Raw genomic sequence first — 22,053 nt, 5'->3', positions numbered from 1 at the left:
TAAATTAGTCAATGTAAAATACAACTCATATATCTAAATGTTTTTTTTTTCTCTAAGCTTTTGCTTTGTACAATTTTAATACAGAATTTTTGAACTTGGTTTTCTGAACTATTTCTCACTAGTGTTCCACTTACTAAGTTTTTAATCATCCTTTATGTAATCAAGCCATTTAAGGCAGACAGGTGTTGAATAAATTTGGTGCAATTCTGATTTAAAGAAACTGAATATAGTACTTTTTTTCCCAGGTTTCACATGCCATATGGATAGTGTTGTCCCATTTGTCATCCCAAGGGGCTGAATCTTGATACCTTCAGGAGTGAATAAACCCAAATGTTTTCAAACATGCCAACATGCCTTCTATTACTTTTCTCAATCCAGCACTCCCAAGGCTTTTTTCCTGCATTCTTTCCTCTCCTCTCCTGCACAACTCTTGCAACTACCCTCACTTGCTCTCACATCTCTTACCTCTCTGGGTACCGTTTGCGTGTTGAAAAGTGGCATCTGTGATCAGTCACTGCCTCTCACTTCCTCACAGGCCTGAATGTTGACTTCAGTTGCTCTTTACACACACACAATCTACCTATTTTGAGGACTTTTAACAAGACCTATTTATTTTAGTCAAATTTGGCCAAAATTCATCCAACATTCAGGACTTAAATGAAGTTAGGTTTAAGAAGAGCAGATAGAAAGGTAAAGCATGAGGATAAGACTTTTGCTCTCACAAGAAACTTGTCTAAAATAAATCTGTAAAGATATTATTTTATCATCTCCCTCCTGAAAAGTAGAACTTTAATGATAGTCTTTTCTGCTCCTGCAAAAACTGTAACTCCCAGAGCTACTGAACTACCAACATATCTTTGTAACACAAGTGACAGTATTGCAATAACGTTTATTTTCCCATGTTATTCCGGTTCTTTGATAATCCTACCCATAATCAAAACCACAGCACAAAGATTAACAGTGCTCTTACTGTCCTAACAAGTGATGAGATTCCAGTGAATGCTTTCCCTTTTGACCTGATGGAGGCCTCAACTGAGCACAACAATTTCTGCATTTGCAATAGCTCTCTCTTAAAAAACAAAAGCAGTGGGGCCTTTAGAGCCTCTTGTTCCCTCTCTAGCAGTTCGGGTGAGCTGCCTTATAAAGACCTATATTTCTGTTTCACTCTACTGAAAACTTCTCATCGCTTACCAGAAGCTTTATGTTGGCAACTGTCACATCACTTTGAGAGAGCATTAAAAAGTAAAGATTTTTCCCATCCTCAATTATTTAGATACCCAGCATGTCAGCTGGAAAGAAATCTGGAAACAGATTAAGAGATTGCACAAATGGACTTCACAGAGCAGTCAGAAGACCATCAAACTAGGTAGAAATCAAGAAGCTTACTAGCAATTTATTTTTCCTTTTATCTTTATATATTCAAACTGCTTTTGAACAATGCCCCATTTCATCTAAAGATCTGATATGAAAGGGGTACCTGCTAAAGAGGAGCTCCAATTCCCTGGCTGCCAGAAAATATCATGAAATGTATTTGCAAAGGCAAATACACTTCTATAAATGCAAAGGGGTTTTTCCATGTTACCCAAGTCTAGTAATTCAAGTAAACAGAATTGATGTTTTAAAAGTAAGATCATATTTACATTAGGATAGTTGAAATAACTCAGGAACACATAAAAAAGACCATTACAACTATATTGATGAAAAAACAGTATCGCGTTTGATTTCAAACAATTGCACTGAAGCTTATTCTCTATTTCAGTGTAATGTTAATTATTATATATTTGAAAATAGTTCCATATATTTGCTTTGAATATTAGGTTATCTTTTCTGGAATAGAAAATAGCTTATTTTTACAATAATCCTTCAACAGCTTCAGGGACTTATCTCTTGCCTGCATATGCTGACTGGACATACACTCAAGCCTGTAACAGGCATGCATAAGCATGTAAAAAACAAGACAACATTCAGATAGTATTTCATATTTCATGCCCTAGAAGCTTCCAACAGGTCATGACAATGGAGCTTAATATTTGTAGCTGCCTGTCCAGGCATCTAGTGGAGAAGCACTCCCAGTTTAGACAAGACATTTACTGTCTCTTTGAGATACTGGTTTATAACTCCTTATCTTGTATTGTTCTAATTTGAACACTTGGAGGACTCCTCTTTCAATGAATTAGTAGAAGTACCTCCATATGCAAGCCCAGATGGAACACAGCTCTCAAGGTATTTGTAGACAAAAGGACATTTTAGTTACCCATAAATAAAACAGGAGAGAATAAACCTTCCATGTTGTTTGAGATTCATAGCAGTGAAGCACACGTCACCTTAACAATGCATCTGAAAGAAACAAGGATGCATTCTACTTCCTATGGTGTACCAACACGAAAGGAGAAAATTAAGGGTGTAAGCCTGCAATAATGGAAAAGGAATTTTTTTGATCTTCAGTCATAGGGGAAAATGTAAGGGAAGCATTAAGAAAAAATCAAGAAAAATCACACAGAAATAGAGATGCTTGCTCCATAATTATTACAGTAACAAACTATTGTTAATTTTCACATTATAAGAAACTTAAAAGCACTAGTTTAGTTAAGGCTACTTGCAAACAAAAAACACCTGTTTTGTTCAGGTTTGTATTCAGGATTTATGTAATACCAGCTAAAGGGAAACATCTTCCAAAGATTTCTCTACAATTAGCACAATCACATTCATGGGCATGCAGTGCCAAAAATGTGGTACTAAAGTAAGTATTATTGTTTCATTTGAAATGCTAAATTAAATCAAATGTTAAAATTAATGTGGGTCTTCAAAAATGGCTAGATCAGTGCAATAAAAGGCAGCTTTTAAAATTTCTTATCTGTTCACAACACTAGAAATAAATCAGTTGGCTGAAGGCCCAAAGATTGAGAAATAAACATAATAAATGCAAGAAAGTATTTCTGCCTTAAAAGTCTTAGTTTAACTTTCAGTTGTTTCACATGGTGGAAAAACTTTATTCAGAGCCATTTGCCTATAAGCAGCTTTTCAATATGACATTCTAAATCTAGACAAGAGATATATCTTGAGAATTAGCTGACATTTTAAGGTTCTCTTTTAATTCATTACTCAAATGTAAAAAGACAAAAACCTTTTAGGACTTGGTGAAGTTACACTGAAACGAATGAAATGCCCAGCCTTGTGCTACTGTAAAGAACTAAGAGTAGCTGCATGAAGAGGAAAAATGGCCACCAAAATAACTGATATATTCCCAAGTACCAGAGCCATAACCCATAGCATTGGCAGTGCTCTGGGATGTCTCCCACCTGGAAAAGAAAGTAGTCATTTTCAAGACGTAGGAGGGGTTTGGATGACTTGAATTCAACTCCACACCTGCCAGCTCAGGTTACCCTTGTTTAAAGATTACTTTAAAATAGGTAATATTACTTAACTAGAACGTTGTAATGACCAGTGTAATACATTAAAAAGTTGTTCAAAACTTCAATGCAGGTTCTAATTCCCCAAAAACCTAACAATGCTTCAGTTTGGATTGAAATTTTTGCAGCCAAACAAAGAACTCAGATTCACATTTCAAACTTTGCAGTTCGTTTGAGACCTAACATACTTCGTTTACCTCATGCCATCTCTTCATATATTAAAAAAAAACTGGTATTTTTCATTTGAGTACAAAACACACTATTCTTCCCTACTGTGCATGCTGGAGTACAACTTTTCAAGTAAAAAATTTTTGAAAAAAACTTTTCAAAATAAAAATCAAATAAACTCTAATATTAAGCCAATTTGTAGATCTTTTGCTTATTAAACAATCCTTAGAAGGGTGACAATTAAGCAAAAACATTTTTTCCAGTTTGTAATGGACATTTTGTTTACCAATCTGTAATTTTTCGTCCATGATTTAATGCTCATGAGGAAAGTTTGCAATTAACCACTAACCTCCAGGTACTAGTTTGGCTACTACATTGTGGGGGGGCAACATCAACCTCTTAGGAAAAAGGGAAAGTCATGCTTCAAAGTGTAGTATTTCATGCAAACAGCATAAGATCTGTGATCAAATACATGATCGATTATTCCACTGAACAGAACAAAGCCAAGAGTCCTTTTCCCCACCTCCATGCACTCTTTGGACTTCTAAGTCTTCAGCTTCCCCTTATCAAGAAATGTAGGGAAAGAAGCCCCTGCTTTTTGGAAAGTAATTTTCTTCAGTCAGGGCACATTTAGGTTACCTTCCTTCATTTCAATGCAGTTAAAGAATTCTCATGGAACATGTTTCCTAATCTGTTTATAGTCCTGCCCATGCAAGGAACTATTATCAAACACTCAACTGCATTTTATGCAGACATCAAATCTCCACCTAAATTAGCAACAACAAAGACAACTCACTGTATACAAGCCCAATGTTTTTACTTCTTGAACATTTTTTGACAGATAGCATGATTATATATATCAACCTTTAAAGAAATACAGACATTCTTACTTCTGCTGTCAGAAAATTTACTGGACAATAGCTGTATTTAAATTAAATTATTTCCCATTTATCTCCCATCCTGTTGAAAGATGCCACTGACATGCAAAACAACTTCCAAGAACACCATTCTTTTACCAAGAATAGATTAGATCTGATGTAATTCCTCATATAATTAGATGAGAATCAGTGGTACGTTTAGGCCACGTAAATGGCTTAATTTATTATAGCGTGAAAGAACACACAGATGTATTTTATTACAACCTCCTTAAAATACAAAGTAATTTAGTTTAGTATGGCAGATTTGGGACTGCACAAGTGAACTTCATGACACAAGTTTTAAGACAATACTAAAAGTATCACTACAAAACAAACAAATTAAAAAAAACCCATACCCACTCCAAAACACAAAAAGGCAAATATTCTTCTGGTTGAAAATCCCCAAAAGAAATAAAGCTAGTTACAAGAAAAGACTTCATCTCCTGTAATTCCAATGTCAGATCATGCTTTTTTTTTTTTTGCTTTTCTGTTTCTGGACCCGTCGCCATAATAGGGGTCAACAGCAGCAGCGAGTCATTGTTAAAAGCAGACCTCATCTCTAATCAAAATAATCCAGCCACATCTTTGTCTAAAAGTAGAAATATTTCGCATATAGAAACACCTATAAAATGTGGCAGGACCAGCTTTTAAAACTTGCTTTATTTTAGAACTGGTTTTTAATCTCCAACTGTAAAGCAGATTTTTTTTGTCCTTGAATCACTGTAGGTCTTTCTCAGAATCCTTTCATATTTATCAATATTCATTTTGAAGGCCAGATAACAGAAGTAGACAGTGTCCTGCAGCCTGTCTTTGCTCTGCACAGTGAAAATAGCTTCTTGCTATTATTCCATAACCCTCCACTTGGACATGAACGAGGATCACACTTAGCTCTTTTAGGCTACTGCATTGCTGTGAAAACTCAAACCTACTTCATTAGAATTCCAAGGTCCTTTTAAAAGTTACCACTTCCTAAATATATTCTGTGTTTACTCAGACAAATGTCTTTACACAGAGTATCTTACAAGGCACCTTGAAGACAAAAAATCTACACAGCATCAGTAGTTTGATTTCAAGATTAACACAATTGAAAAAAGGGAAAATTCAGAGAGGTTGCTGTTCCACTCTGTTCTCTCAAATCACCATTCTCCAGCTTGCTTCATAGAAATGGAACTTGTTTGAATTAAAATGTAATTAATGAAAGCCACTGTATAAACACAATGTTAAGAATTAGAACTAGAAATTAATCCATTCTTTCAGCAAATGTTTATAAATAAGAGTGAGATGTGGGGGCAAAACATAATTCATACAATTGTGTGCAAGTTAAAGTGGGGTTTTTTAGGCCAATACTAAATATTCAGCTGATTTCCATTAAAAACTACTGTCCAGGAATATCTAGTTCATGGAGTGAAACTTCTTAATTTATTGCAATTAATTCTGTACAACTTTTTATGGTTTGATTTTGCAATTTTTATTTAGTCCTTTTGATTGCTGTTGCCAGATAGACTTTAATAAATTAAACATACATTTTGTGTACCCACAGTATCCTCATTCTTGAATTATACATATAAACATATTAGTTAATTTATATTTTAAGATTGTAGTTTAATTAATACTTAAAAGCTGGCACTACCAACAAATGAAGAGCTCTGCCATTTTCTCCCCTCTGGGTATCCCTTCCTCAAAAGCATTAATTCATCAAACCATAGTTAGAGGCAGCAAAATCAATATTCAAGGATAACTGCAGGAAACTTTGTTTCAGGTTTCCTTTTTCAAGTTATCTTTGATCTTTCTGGTTTTTAGGCCTTATGGGAAGGAGCACATACTGTTATTTAAAGCAAGTAGATGGCTTCTTTACCTCTACATCCCTTCATTCTCCAGCTTGACATGGAAATATGACTTCTAACAGTACATTAATCTGTCCTTCCTATTAATCCGTTTTCTTTTTCATTTATGATTTTTTGGTCTAGTTATTTTGTAGACCTCTTTCAATTTATTTTTGGGGAATGCCATCATAACATCATAAATCAGCAAGGAAAAAATGGTAAGAAGAGGCTCCGTTTTAGCACACAGCAATGATAATAACATTATGACCTGGCTAACTAATTAATTTAAAGAAAATCAATCAAAAATTTCATGATAAATATGTCTTCAGAAGTTCTCTACATTTTGGCTCTTATTACTAGTAAATCATTCACGCTTCTTATAAAAATTCCTCCTTAAATTATTTATAAACAGTTTGACCATAGCTTTCAAAGGAAAAACAAATTACAGGCAAGGTGCAATTACAAGCAAGATAACAATTTTAGAACTAAGACAACCATCTCTCAAGATTTTTTTCTCTAGAATGACAGTATGAGTGAAACAAAGGACAAGGAAAACTTATGCCACCGTGTTGCATTTACAGAAATCTGCAATAGAATTCTCAATCATTTAATATGTTTAAGCCAGAAAAGCTGAACTTGATTCCAGAATTACCACGTCAAACACAAAGAACAACTCCTCCAAGATGTGACATGGGCTGAGCTGACCCTTAATTCTTCAGCGATGAGAATACGTCTTACTAATCTTCTGCTATCGGGCAAATATCAGCTTGCTCGTTAAAAGTCACTCTACTTCCCAAATCCCAAAACCAAGCTTAGCTTTTATACCCAGTTAGGAGAGGACTGGACAAAGAAAATTCCAGAACTATATGCATTCTCAGCTTATATAAGCTTCTTAATTCTTGGAGAAGGTATTACATTCTAAATTGTTTCACTGAAGATAAAGCTCAGAAACTGCAAAACTTTGTGTTGCGAATAAAACTAAAAAATGTCAATCAGGAGGAATTAATAGATAAACAAATTTAAACAATTTTGTCATGAAGCACATTTTACTATATTATTATCTATTCAAGTCTACAAATTACATGAAAGCATATGTCTTAGAGGGTATATTTTTCTGACTTGTTGGCCTATTTCCATAATTTACATTGAACACTTGCTAAAATCATTCATTAGTATGAATATTTTTGAAAAATAATTTTAAAAAATTTAAAAATCCCTACACTACATAGGAGAAATGTTTTGTTTATGAAAAATGAGAATTTATAAGCGTCAATGCATTTTAATACATTTATTTTGAAATTATAGAAAATCCCACGCTGATTTCAGAATTTGTAGAGAAAAAAAATTAAACGCATGGTTTTGCAAACCAACTGCTCCTAACTAGAGTTAAGAATTTCAGACTTATTTGTCCCTGAAAAAACAGGGAATAAATAAACAGATAGACAAGTAAATAAAAATCTATATAGATTTAGGGAGACATAAAAAGCTCACAGAAATCTTCAGCAAGATACACTGTCTCTAAAATTAATTTAGCAGTAATAATGACTCCCACTGAAGCCAGGCTGAGGCTAGTAAAGAGATCCCTTGTCAGAATCATCCATCCTGACTGACCAAGCCACTGCACAACATCAGAATTTAACACAGTTTATAGCATGTGTGGCTGGCCAACACACCAACTACAGAAAGATTGTCTTTCATAACCCTCTAGCTCTAGAATACCAAAACTTAAATTAGTGGCATTCATTATTTAAAAAATAATTGATTGCATCAGGGTATTTCATGTGCTCAGCCTTCAAATTATTCATTCAGATCTAGAAACTAATTGAAAAGTAAAAAAAAAAAAAAAAAAAAAAAGGAAAGTACCCAAACTATAGGAACCTAAAATAAAGCATTATTTGTATTTTCATCAGCAAAAGCTTATATTGCAGGAAACCATCATCTATTTAAATATATTTTCATTAAAATATATGACCTTTTGAAGCCATGTGTGCATGAGTGAACTGTTTTCCAGCTTACTGGGCTCTGAAGTTGTTCACAAAACTGCCTGCATCTAAATTCTGGAGTCACATATAGGAGTCCACTGAGAACCATGTCCAGACTGTAGTCTCACTTACTAACTTATCCAAACACAAATAAAACTTAATCTGGAGTTCTCAATATCTGTTGTCCATTTATAGTTGTTTTTATAAAACATCCAACCATTCCTAAGAAACATATTTTGCAAAAAAAAAATCTCATTCACAAAAACTAACCAGAATTCTCAAAGCTAATTTTGTAGCATCTTGAAGCTCTGAAGAACAGATGCTATTTCAATGTGCAAATGCTGTTTCAATGAGTAAACACACAAGTTTACATGCAACCTGTAAACCGGATTTTGTAAATCTGATAAGGTTAATTTCAGACCTGTAAAATTTAAATAGTTACTTTAAGATTCCATATGCACTGGGTATGCAGTGTCCTAGTGAAAAGACTGAAGATGTTGATATGTTTTGACTACCAATCGCATGAAGAAATACGTAATTTAAAACAAACACTGTTTACTTGGACACAAACAAAGCTACCTGATCCTCCAAACATCAGTGTCCATCTACTAACTCTAGGCAAATTGTTCAGCATGATATAAGAAAGGAACGACTTGCTGATATACAAATAAAAATTCATATTTAACATTGCCATTGTTTTTATAGCACGAATTTTGGATCTGTTCAGCTTGCATTAGGAGTTATTTCAACTATTTGTTTATTTAGTTGGGGTGTGACTATTGGACACCATTTCTTTTATATTTCAATTGCTTAATATTGGAAACATTCCTTATTTCTTAAAAAGTTTATTAACAACACCCTCTATTTAATACTCTCCTCCCATGAAAATTAGAATATCTAGCAGAGAACACAGTAGCACCCTGGTGAAAAATTGTAATTTAAGTCTCAAATACTAAACTTCTGTATTATAAAGACTCTACCAATGCAGAGCTATCTTATGAAGGAATTTGTTTTTAAATACAGTGGGCAAATAAGATGCAGAAGGTGCTTACATACGCAGCAGCAGGCACAGTTATCATGCTCCACACAACACGAAGGAGACAACAGATTAATTCTATGGGAACGGAGGTGCACAGAAGCAGGAGAAGCGCCGTGGGTGGCCCAGCCTTACCTGACCAGTGGCCCGTGGTGGCACCCGCCCTGTCGGTGCAGGTCTCGCTGACGGGCCGGAACACGGTCTCCCAGCCGCCCGTGGCGTAGCGCCAGTTCTGCGACTCCAGGATCAGCGTGCGCTGCGTGCCATACGCGATCATGAAGCAATACACCACGTGGTGAAGCTGGCAGCCATAGCCACAGCCTTTGTTGATGTTACACACGAGTTTCTTAGCTTTGCTGCAATCCTTCGGGTTCTGTAAGGATGGGTGAAAAAGTGGAGCTGAAGAGAAGCTACACCAAAGGCTTGCATTTTTCTGAAAAACTGGCAAATGTCATAAATCACAGAAGCCGCCCTGCTATAACACATCTCTGACTGGAGACTAAGCTTGGATGGATGACTAAGCTTCAGCTCCATGAAAATTTTATGTGAATTCTTTACTGCGAGCATGAACAGTTATTGAACATACTTCACTATCCTAATATAAAATAGAATACATTCAAGATTTTAAATTACTTTCTCATTTGTAAATCTGTCAGAAAAAGTCAACATTTGGACTCCGAGTTCACATTTCATCAACATGATTCTCAGTGTTAGAATGCTTTTTCCTTTGGCGTTTTTTCAAGTTTGTTAGTTCTCTTTCAATAAGCATGCATGTCACCCAATAAAAGAAAATTTCCACCTGTCTACAACATACAGAATAAAAACAAATGGTACAGAATAAAACAAATGCTTATTAAGGGACTACTTCCCAGGCTAGCTGACCACATAGCAAATAGAGAATGTAAAACACATTCCCAAGCAGAATGATGAAGGACAGAATTTTAATCTGCATACACTTTCCATAAAATAACGTATTTCACTTCCACAAACCAAAAAAGCGTAAGATAGCAGGCAAATGCCTACATTATTTGAATGCTACGTTTAAAGGTACAAACTAATAAATATTTTCAGGCATGTGGAATTTTTAGGTATATGGACAACACAACATCATAATCAACAGAAGTTTTTCTTTACATAAAAGATAGTACTTCTTTTGTATTCATACTTGCATGGCTCTAGACATAGCTCTAAATTCCAGAAAGGTCTTCCACAAAATCTCAAGGATTAACATTTCATATAAGGTACGAGAATACTGATATTTGAGCATCAATATAAATTCTGTTTCTTTCACATCTAAACTTAAAATTTTCTGTAAATTAGCAACAGTCAAATCCAATCTTCAAAAAACAGTGATCCATGTCCGGAGAACTGAAATCCCTCCTTCAAGTGATCTAAAAGATAATCTGAATATTCTGAGTCCTAAAAAAATTTAAAATAAAAATTTGTGCATTCAGTTATGTAAAGGAGGGGATGACAATTCAGATAGGGAGGGGTGGAGGTACCAAAACAAATTCAAAACTCTAAAACATGTGCTATACCATCAGCATTTTATTTTTTTCTTTTTAAATACACCCAATTCAAAGCCTAAGTCGGTATGAAAACAATAAATAAAATAAAATTTTTGTTCAAGATTTTTATTCCTGAGACCAGGACTTTTGTCATCACAAATTTAATGGAAAACTTGAGACTAAATCCAACAGGTATCTTTTGAAATTATAACAAATGCATTTCCCACAGTCTTCCAGAAGAGAAAGAGGGCCTTTCTAGTATTCTGTAGAATTCCAAATAGAAAGAACTCCATGAAAAAATACCTTCTCATATCATGATTATCAGCAGTATTATATTTTTATTATTACTATTGTCATTAATATTATCATATTTTGCTTGGTTTCAGTTATTAAACTGTTCTTATCTCAATACACAATGGGGTTTTTTTGAGGGTGTTTTTTTTTTGTTTGTTTGGGTTTTTTTCCCCATTGATTCTCCTCCCTGTCCTACCAGGAAGGAGGAGGGAGTGTCTGGGGGGTATTTGTTACCAGCTTGGGTAAAGCTACAACATTATTCTTTTTGAAAGGAATAATGTCTGCGAATTTTTAGAAAATGACCTTAGATAAGCTTTCTACACTTGTCATTACCTCCAAATGCTTGTGTCCTCTAAAATGAAAGCATTTAATCAATGGCATATTTGAAATATTGTCAAGGTATGCCCTTCTGACTTTCTTTCATGTAAAGGCAAGCTTCATATAATAGCTTATGAACAATATTATGGAAATCAAGTAGTAATCACAAAATGGAATGTAATTTGACTGCTTATCAATGTTAACATAATGCACTTACTTGGGATTTATCATTGTTTGTAGCCTTAACTAAAAACTATATATATTAGTATCAGTTTGTGACTTAAGGAAGCTATTTAACTAATTTCTTTATGACTGTGCTGTTTTTTCGAATTGCTATATTCAAGTAGCAAAAAGACAAAGCACTATCTGAGCTTCAATTGTCTATTGAGAATTTTAAAAGAAAAGGAGAGTAGAGATACTTGGATATAGTGCAGTTTCAACTGGTTTCCAGAAAAAGGTGAAAATAATACCCGTTGATAAGGAAGAAAAGTTACATTTCAAGCATCAGAATAGTTTGGGTGTTCATAACCACAACTGCCAACCAAAGCAACCAGTATTGAGCTGATAAAGAATAACAATTTCAAAACCAATGAAGACTGACAAAAGATTTTTCCTCCTGCCACAAAGTCACAGAAAAGGATTATAAATCCCTGATTTGAGTGGGTAGTACATTCTGTTCTCAACCATAGTGACACTGCTGATCACACTCCTATCTCCAATTTAATGATCTATATAATCAAAAGAGGGATGAAAGGGACCTCCATGAATGTCAAGTCCTGTAAGGTAACAGCCATAAAACTGCAGTAAAAAGAAATACAAAAAAAAATCCAAACAAAAATTAAACAAACCCACATAAAATCCCAAACAAAAAACCTACACCTGACCAATTACACAAAACATACTTCAATATATAGAAGATTAGATCATCAAGCCATTCCAGAGTTTACACTTTTTATCTTCCTCAGAATAACTTCTATGAACAATGCAACTGAAAAAATTAACAAATTTTCAGAATAGCAAAATGGTTAGAATTACCTATATCTATGAAAAAGAATACCATCTAAAATAAAAGTAGATTTTTCAAATGGCAAGATGGATTTAATGGTCTTCCATCACAAAGAACATGGGCATATACCGTTGCTCTCACAAAATTCAGGGTTTCCACTGTACTCCTCTTCCAGGGCTCTTGGTTGGCCTATTCACAGAAAGCAGGCTCAGGTGGGAATAATGTCCCAAGTGCTGCCTCAATGCCTCACCATCCTCCAGTGCTTTCAAGTGTGTAGTCAGCCATCAAAACACATGACAAACTGGCAAAAGTAAACCCTGCTCCTTAACATACATTTTACTGTATGAGAAACCACTGTGTTGTTAATGAATTTACAGTTCAGAGAACTGAACACAGTTCAGAGAAATGTACTTAATCCAATGAATCACAACAGATTAGAGTGGAGTGGGAAAGCATTTTGCTACCATTTACTGGGTAACCTCATAAACACAGTAGGATGCTCATTAACAAAGTTGTTCTTTTTTTATATTTTCAACAGATGTTTTATTCTGATGCTACACAGTCTGCTGGAGAAGAGAGTCCCACTCAAAATCTTTGGAAAATCCCATTTTTTAGAGAAATGTCAAAAATTGGTGTTTCTCATCCTAGTTATCACAAATATAATTAATACCATCTTCTATTCCCCTTATTTTGTGATGTCATTTGTAATCCTTCCTTCTCATACCAGCTCCCCTCAAGAATTTGGAGGCAGAAAAATTCCACGCAAAGAAACAAAAAGTCCAAACAAACCACCAGAAGTTTCTTTCAGCTGCGGGAAGAAAACATTCTTCTCTCCCTAGTCAGAAATAGTAGGTATTTGATTTGAGAGCCAGAGATCTCAAACCTTCCTCTAATATAAATTCCTCTAGTTTGCACCTACCCTTCTGTGACACAGAAGTTTCAGCTTGAGTGAAACATCCCAGCATGCACATGGACTTTAACACACTGTGTTCCTCAATCCTAGAGAAAACCTCACACAGATATCAGCAGTAACCACACTTCCTTAGGTGGTTATTATACTAAAAACATACAATATACTTATGATTTGATTGATTACAGTTCTATGGGGTGCATCCCCTTGCATGTATGCAAAGTGCCCAAAACATTTTTTATTGCTTTTGTCATTTTAGTATGAGGACTTTTATTAAAAATATGAATCAGTAATTTTAATGTGAAGGAGAGGATTTAATACACTTTAAGACAGAAAAATCTAAGTGACGCATTGAACCACAAAAATACTGCAAAGTCCAGAAAGCTCAGAAAAAAGTCTTGTGACCAACTTTCTGCTCTTTGCATACATACAAAGCCCCAACTAAATAGTATAGCAGAATATGCCTTGAATATGGCAAACTATGACTAATAGAATTGATGTATTGTTGAGTACTTAGTAACCTTTCTCACCTGATTGCATTTTTAACCTTCAAAGCTGAACAAAAAGTTTTGGATTCTTTTTAAATCAGAGGCAAAAATATTCTGCTATTGTGAGACTGCATGCTGAATCACAAACTTCCTAAAATAAACAGAACAAAAATAGGCACAAAAGAGAAGGGACAGAAAACTTCTGCCTTCATAATTATTTATTCACTTGATTACAGCACCACAGGTGCTCTTATCTGACTTCTCTTGCACATTTTCTACACCTGTTTGATAAAAAACATCTCTGAAAATAAGGCCTTTTCCTTAAATATAAAGTCCTAGCTTTTAAAATGTTGATCCAACTATAGGAGACTAGTTACATGTAGCCTCATTAAATCAAATTTATGGTAATGTCATCCAAATGAAGTGGCAGTCATCACTACTCACAATCATTCAGCTAAATGACTTCCCAGGGAGATGTCCCAAAATAATGCAGCTGTCAATGTTCAACATGTACCAGAAAAAAGCTATGCAGTACTTTCATATTTAACTAAAAAACAATTACAGATATGGCCCATATAATTTTTTTTTTTTTGCATCGACTTGAGGAACAAGGGTTGTTAAATTTTTTCATTTTATTTTATTTTTAATACAGCTTTATTATTAATAAAGCTATATAAATGTGTGTAATTTCAAACCATTTGACTGCTTTACGTTGGTGCATATTTGTTAAACAAATAATTTTGTGCTCTTTTTGATGACTAGCACAGTTATATTACTAAACAGGACAACAAATGCAAAGCGAAAGACAAGGAAAAGGTAGAGAAAGGCTACATTTATCTGCATGAAAAGTAGTTATGGTATACTACTGCCAAATAGTGGTATCAAAATGAAAAAATAAGGAACAGTTCTCAGAGAGGAGTTGAAGAAGGACAATAAAAGTGATGACTCCTGCACAATTCAGAGATGTTTTTTTCCTCAGAAGGGTGTCTTTTTTTATTTAATAAGCAACAAATACATAGCTTGGTCGCAGAAGAGAAGGTTCTAACAGCTGAACTGTGAAATAATGAAAATCTGAGAAACAAATTCAGCTATTTACACAAGAGAAAAGATTGGGCATTAGGAGTGACCATACAAAACAGCTCCACACATGCCATAAAAAATAAACCAAGTACGAATAAAACAGACTAAATTAAATATCTTTTTGATCACTACATAAATAGCTGCGTGCATTCAGTCATGAAAAAAAGTCCCAACACCTTCAGATCACGTTTTATTTAGATTTTATTCACACACACACAAGCACATATATTAAGAAGTCCTTATCAACTCAAAAAAATGAGCATCTAGAGAAGTCTCAAACATCTGTTGAAACAATCTAGGACTAGACAATACACTATAGAAGCACTTCAATTTTGCTTCCCTATGTTTTTAAAAATGCACTGCTAGTTCAGAAGTTTTATACAAGGACTTTTAAATTTTTAAAACTATGCAAACAAATTAATGTGTTTTGATACTCTAAAGAATAAAATAAAAAAAAAATAAACCAGACAATTATTTTTTACAATAAAGTGAAGAATTCAAATAGGTAAGTACAGCCCAGTAAAACCCGTGGATCCAAAAAAAACACCCACAAAGAAATAAATAAACCAAAATAACCAACAACAAAAATACAAACCCCAATGATTTCCTTAGAATATTACCTGCCCTATACATATAAAATAATGTTTGAAACAAATGTAATAATTTATTTTCCACATAATTCGTTCACATACCAACATTCATTTTTAAACTGTGATGTAATTATACTACAAGGTTTTAGCTAAGCAGTACATTTGTAAGAAGAAAAAAATGTTTTCCTTGATTCAAAAGCTCTATACTCTTACCTGTAAATAAGTTATTCTTCTCTGTACCAAATCTGTTAGATCTTTGGCCTCTTTTTCTCGCCAATCTCCAGCTCCATCTGTTTGACTGAGGTAGTACAAGTCGGTCATTATTGACCTATAAACAACAGCAGAAAAGAATCTTAACATTAATAATTTGGAGCATTAAATGAAATCAAAGACAAATTAAAGAGGTATTTCAATTGCAGCTTCAAAATCAGTTTCTTCATGCCACCTCCTTCTGCACAATTCAAACAGCAGCCAAGACAGACTGACTGCATCCTTCATCTAACAAATGTTCCACACCGATCAGCAATTAAAAATTAGAAACTCTAAACACACTCATGGCCATGCAAGTCCATACTACAAAACATGAATTTTGAAGAATTATGAAATACTAAATTGAGATTATCTAATACATTAGAGATTCTCTTCTTAGGGCTATAACATTTCATTGGCCAAATAAGAGAATAAAGAACTCATCATCACAAAAATAAAAATTATATACAGCATTTGTTAAAATTTGCAGGTAAGTCAAAATTACTGATTTTGTCCAAACAGTACCACCCTGGGGGAAAAAAAAAATAATCTCTGTGGCTTTTGGGAAGAAATAGAAAACTAGAGACAAACTATTCAAAGTGTTTCTAGAAATATTAATGGTTATTCCAAAAGTAAAAGATGGCCCAACTCAGAAGCATTAATTTCAGAGCTGGTTTCATAGATTGAGAATATTTAATATTGCTAAACACTTCTCCATAACAATGATAAAGTTATAAGTTTGAACCACTTTTCTTATTACTTTCATCTGAACTTCAGATGCTGCTTTTATTGCCTGAAATTCTTGATAAACCAAAAGTTTGAGCACTAGAAAGAGAAGCAACAGAACAAAGGCAGAGAAATTTGGGAGGTGACCAAAAAACAGTGTGAAGGTAAGAAAAATACATTTCCTAACAACATTTGAAGTGGTCTTGTCAGGCTGTTGGCAGCACTTGTTAGCACTGGAAGCACAAATCCAATTAGCCAAGGCTACCCCGTGTCCATAATTGAGAGGCTGCATATCCCTACTAGGAAACTACTTCAATGACCCAATATTGAGGCAGTAAACATTGAGATAAAGCTAGAGCTGCCCTAATTTGATTTATCAGCAGAGTTATCAGACAAACTTTTCTTGCTAATTTAATAACTGGATTTATGGATCTGTAATTTTACTCTCAAACATTCATTCCTGTCTTTATCCTCATGCTTCTACACAAGGTAACAGAGACACTGACTATAGCATCTACTATTATTGTATTAAACATTTTACCCAAATTATTCAGCAGCCGTAATCCTCACCTTCTGTCAATCAACTGGAGGAACCTTATCTACATTGTAATCTGAAACTATATAAAGTCGATTTTCTTTTACAAGGTAATTGAGCTTGAAACACCCCATTGTGGCTTTGCATAAAAATGAATTTAAAGCATCACCAGGTAACTAGTTTTAAATCAGTAACTATTAAAGACACATAATGCAGTAGCATGCACACACAGTTCAAAGAGAATTAGAACAGAACTACAATGGATTAGCTCTAATACATTGCATTATATACAGATAACTGGACACATAAAGGGTTTGCTCTTAAGACAGTTTCCCTATTTACAGAAAAGACATAGGCTAGTAAGCATACTAGAAACGGAAACCAGTGCATTTTCTCAGGAGTTTAAATATGTTTTTCCTCCCAATCAGAAGGTAACCAAGTTGGGTGTTTAAAGAAAAAATACAAAGTCAAGGTTTCAAGGTTCAAACATTATTTTTATTTTAAATCCTCTTTCATTAAAAGCAGCCATGCAACCACATAGCCACATTTTAAACCTTTTTCAAATGCTCTTTCATTAGCCTTAAACAAGTCATTTCACTACCTGTGATGCAAGTAATCAGTGTACTCTCCCTATATTTTATAGAAATATATTTCCATTAAATATTGGAAAAATAACCGAAAATACAAAGTTTACCAATTAAAAAACAACAATAAAAATTCTGTCAGCTCTTAAGTAATTTTTCCTATTTCAACAGAAAAAAGTGTTGCCCAAACTTTATTTTTTTATATTACTGGCTATGGTGACCACGACAAAGAAAAGGCAGTAGCTTAGTTTTAATAATCAGCCTTATGGATGAATTATAATTACTTTGATAATTTTTGAGGTAAGAGAAATGGGTGAGAGTGTCCTTACACAGCCTCAGTGACTCACCACATTAAGTAAAGGCAGCTTTGCTCAGTAGAAACCATAAAAAGTATCAAATGATTTGCAGGAAATGTTACAAATTCATGAAAGAGTTTTCAGACAGTATCCATCATCTTCTTTAAAAAAATTATAAAACCCTGAAGTAAACCAGGAAGTGAAAAATTCACAGGTGTTATCACAGAGAAATGATTAGAAAGTAGTGCTATTTTAAGACACAGTCACAGAGTGCTTTTTTCTTTGATTGTTACTGCTCAGAAATGTGCATTTTCTAGCTACATCTGCTAGGGTTTTTTGAGTGTGACAGATCACCGTGATAACTTATTAATACAGACTTAGAAGAGACGCAAATACCAAAGAACCGGGTCATGCTCCGTGCCGAGAGTTAAAAGCACAGGGAGAGGTGATCCATGAGCCCAAGATAGCTCACTGCAGACAAAGGATGAGCCTGCACAGGGTTATTAGAGGCTACTGCAGGTGCTGAAATGGCAGCAAACCTCACACAGTGGCACTGCAGATATCTACTGCATCAAACTTGCTCTGGGCTACTAACCAACAATATCAACTTGGTGCTGTTGTTGCTTCATATCATAAAATAATTCTTGGAGCTGCACTTACAAGTATTTTTTTCCTGGAAAGCAGAATGGAGGAAAAAATCTGTCTGTGTTTCATCTGTATTTGACTGCCAAAATAAAGGGGGAAGGGTGGGCGTTTTTAGCAATCAGTCTAGACATTTATTCCAGTCATATGAAAAAAATTAAATCTCCTAAAATTTTACATCAACAAATAAAAACTCAAAGGAAAATATGTAACTCAAAGGAAATAATGTGAAAATTTCTCCGAATACTGTGCATCAAATGTTGGTCAGTTACCACAAAATCCCTGATGACAGCTACTCCCTGGGAGAAGGAATAAAACTAACTCAGGAACAGCCACCTTGCAAACAACATTTGTCAACACAGGAAACAACCATGACAACTAGAGGATTAATTTGCTCTGTTTTAATAACTCAATATCAAATAGTCTTTCCAATGTTTAGATGAATTTACTCTCAACAGCCCTCTTTCCTATAGCAACTATGAGAATACAATTATGTAATTCTCAAGGAAAATCTTGTGTTGGGCAACACTGTTTCTCAAACAGAATCAGTACTGAAATACTTGACAAATACTTAGGCGAGACCAGCACTGCCTTGGAGAAAATCCACACAGCTCCTAGGGCATAGCCAACAGTGATTAAAGCATCCAACAAGAAGCACTATCATGAGAGTAGTAAACAATTTGCTTAACATCACCAAAATTAACAAAGAACTCTAATACTTGTCCAGAACCAGAGAAACTAAAGCTTATGATCTCTTAAAAAGCAAGTCTTAATCTATGACCCAGAAGGCTTTCCTCACCAACAAAACAAAATAAGCATGAGCCTCTCTCCTTACATAGGTACCTCATCATTTGATACCCACCTCTTTGTTTTCCCACATAAGGACAGCATGAAAAACTCCTTTAAGAACTTATAATAAACACTAATCTTTCTAATCCAAACAGTAGATTATAATATATATTAAAATTTCTGAGATATCTTTATGTATATTTATGTGCATGTATATGTATAAAAGTAATACCAGCTGCACTTGCAGTGTTCCATTTATCTAAAATGTAACTTTTTTAAGACAGCACTGTAAACAAAAAAGCATTTGATGACAGGTTGAATTCCTTTAAAAAAATTCAAGAAGTGCACATGTACTTAAAAGACCAAACCAAACCAACAAACAAAACAGACAAGTAAAAAACAAAAGTGAAGAGAGAAAGGAGAGGATTTTATCGTAGAGTTTTAATCCAGAGTTCTATTCCAGGGTGGTAGACCTCTCAATCTGGTAACAGCTCCTAATAGAATCCCGACCGCATGGTCCCATCTCCTTTTAAGCCCCGGGGACAGGGGGAGGGGAAGGGACAGGTGAGGGCCAACCAGGTGTGAGGAGGGGAAGGCTCAAGGGATACAGACACTTGGACAGGCCAATGAGCCCAGACCTGAGGGGCATCTTTTGAACTTCTGCCAACCACACCACGACCCTGCTGGAATGTTAAGATTGATGGACAGCTCTTAGCAGGAGGGCAAAAGGGGGAGGGGAGAGATTGGCACACCTGGGGGGTTGGGATAGGTGAAACAGGAAATGGCATCACACTGCAACACAAAAGAACAAAAAAACCAAACAAACAAAACCCCAAAACAGACCAAAAAAAAAAAACCAAAGCGAAAACCCGTGCTTCTCAAAGTGAATGACAAACATCTGATTTGCTCATTCCGAACTTATGCTCTGTTCCTTACAGAGAAGCAAGCAGATGGACAGTGTGGAGGGAAGATGAGACTGCTCCTTCCCTGGGGAGGTACTGTGCATTGTAAGGGCAAAGAAGACCCCAGAGGCAGCAGTGCATCACATGCCAAAGGATGTGCACACAAAACAGGAATCTTCCTGCAATTCACACAAGACTGAAAGATTAAAGGGAAAGAAGGAGACAGCTCGACCACAAAGGTGCAGGAAAAAACTTCCTCAGGACTAAAGGCAACCAAATTGTGCATTCTGCAACACAAGATAATTCTACTGCTTGAAGGCAACACTGCAAATGCACCAGGAACACAGGCTGAATATGTAGAAACATTTTTTTATCTGTTTTTTTCTAATGCAATTCCTTTGAATTTCTACACTGCAAACAGATTATCTAGATTCAGTTTAATAAAGACTAGTTTATGGCTGTTTGATTTTAGCTTAAATTACTTAAGTCTTCTTTGAGGACCTCACCAGATAGGAAGATCTACACAGATCTATTACAAAGACTAAACAGCCTTCAGATTATTCTATATTTAATAACCACCCGGACAACTGAAAGAATACTTGTACTCAATACAAAAATTCTCAGAGGAAAAAAAAAAGATCAGTTGTGATTGCTTGCATGATATACAAACTTCTTTCAGTACCACAGTGAGATTCATCTCAACTTCCAGAGGTCTACAGGGCAGTTTTATAACTCCATGCGAAGGAGTTTATGCACCTCTCAAACGAGTTTCACCTCATCCTGAAGTACAGTGACATGTGAATTGTAAGGGTGTCAGAAATGGAGAAACTGGAAAATTAAGATTTAATGAATTAATAAGCATTGGTGTACAATGGAAAGGACTAAGGGAAAGAACTCATCCCGGAAGGCAGCAACATAAGAACCTTCTGGCACCAAGCACACACATCATTATTCAAAGTTTCACTGTGGTGACTGTCTCATCCTGGCTTTATAAACAGAGCAATAACATGCACATAAGTGATTCTGTTACCATGACAAATGTCAGAAAGTCTGGTATTAAGACTACTTGCTCCAGTTTTTAGCAGAGATAGTTTAAAAGGTACATAAGAATCCATGACCTAAAGTTCAAGAAGCCCAGATGGAAATAGTTCTGTGGAAAAAAAATATTTCTGAGAGGAGATAACTATTGAAACTGCCCAGGGAAGTGACACTTCTCTGCCAATTCACTGTTCAAGTGAAGACCTCAAGTCTTTTGGAAAATTCCACTTCAGCCAAGCACTACTTTTATTTCAGTCAAATATATAAAACTGCACTTGGCAGAGGACTAATTGGATGAAATTTAATCATGTCTTCTATATAAATAATAACTCTCAATAATTGAATAGTCCCTTCTCACTTTCAACTCAATCAATCTGTGACAAAATGGATTTTGGAATTGTGGAATATTAAATTACAAAATTTAATGGACTATACTATTTGCCCATATTAATAACCAAATTCACATTGTCTTTATGTTTTAAATAGTGTTTGCATTATTTCTAAGGAATTGAAAATTCTTATGATTTTTTCCCTTTACTATGTTACTATTTTCAAAGGCTCTTGCTTTATTACAGATGTTCATACATAGAGATCACAGCTTTTTTCAGGGCAATGATTTAAGGTAGTGTATTTAGTTAATTCAGCTATTTTTGTATAACTGTTTACTGATGAGACACAAACTGTCATTGCAATCCTGTTGGGAACAGTTATAATATGCTTAAAGACAGATGTCACTGAATTTTTAACAGTTCTTGGATTAAT

General features: G+C 34.8%; 1 protein-coding gene across 4 annotated transcripts in view; it reads right to left on the bottom strand.

The window, feature by feature from the left end:
• The window catches only part of FUT8 (fucosyltransferase 8), a 100,708-nt gene that overhangs the window by 17,763 nt on the left and 60,892 nt on the right, over nucleotides 1-22,053 (bottom strand). For all 4 annotated transcript variants that reach the window (XM_071427555.1, XM_071427553.1, XM_071427552.1 and 1 more), the window contains 2 exons: nucleotides 15,744-15,858; nucleotides 9,472-9,709 (listed from right to left, as the gene is read on the bottom strand). In XM_071427555.1, the coding sequence (XP_071283656.1) occupies nucleotides 9,472-9,709; nucleotides 15,744-15,858 (353 nt within the window). The remainder of the gene's footprint in view (nucleotides 1-9,471; nucleotides 9,710-15,743; nucleotides 15,859-22,053) is intronic.

This window comes from Agelaius tricolor, unplaced genomic scaffold (genome assembly GCF_023055355.1).
Source record: "Agelaius tricolor isolate 1412-34295 unplaced genomic scaffold, bAgeTri1.0.p SCAF_5, whole genome shotgun sequence".
NCBI classification, from domain to species: Eukaryota; Metazoa; Chordata; class Aves; order Passeriformes; family Icteridae; genus Agelaius; species Agelaius tricolor.
The sequence above is the reverse complement of the archived record's forward strand: the minus strand, read 5'-3'. Positions and strand labels throughout refer to the sequence as shown.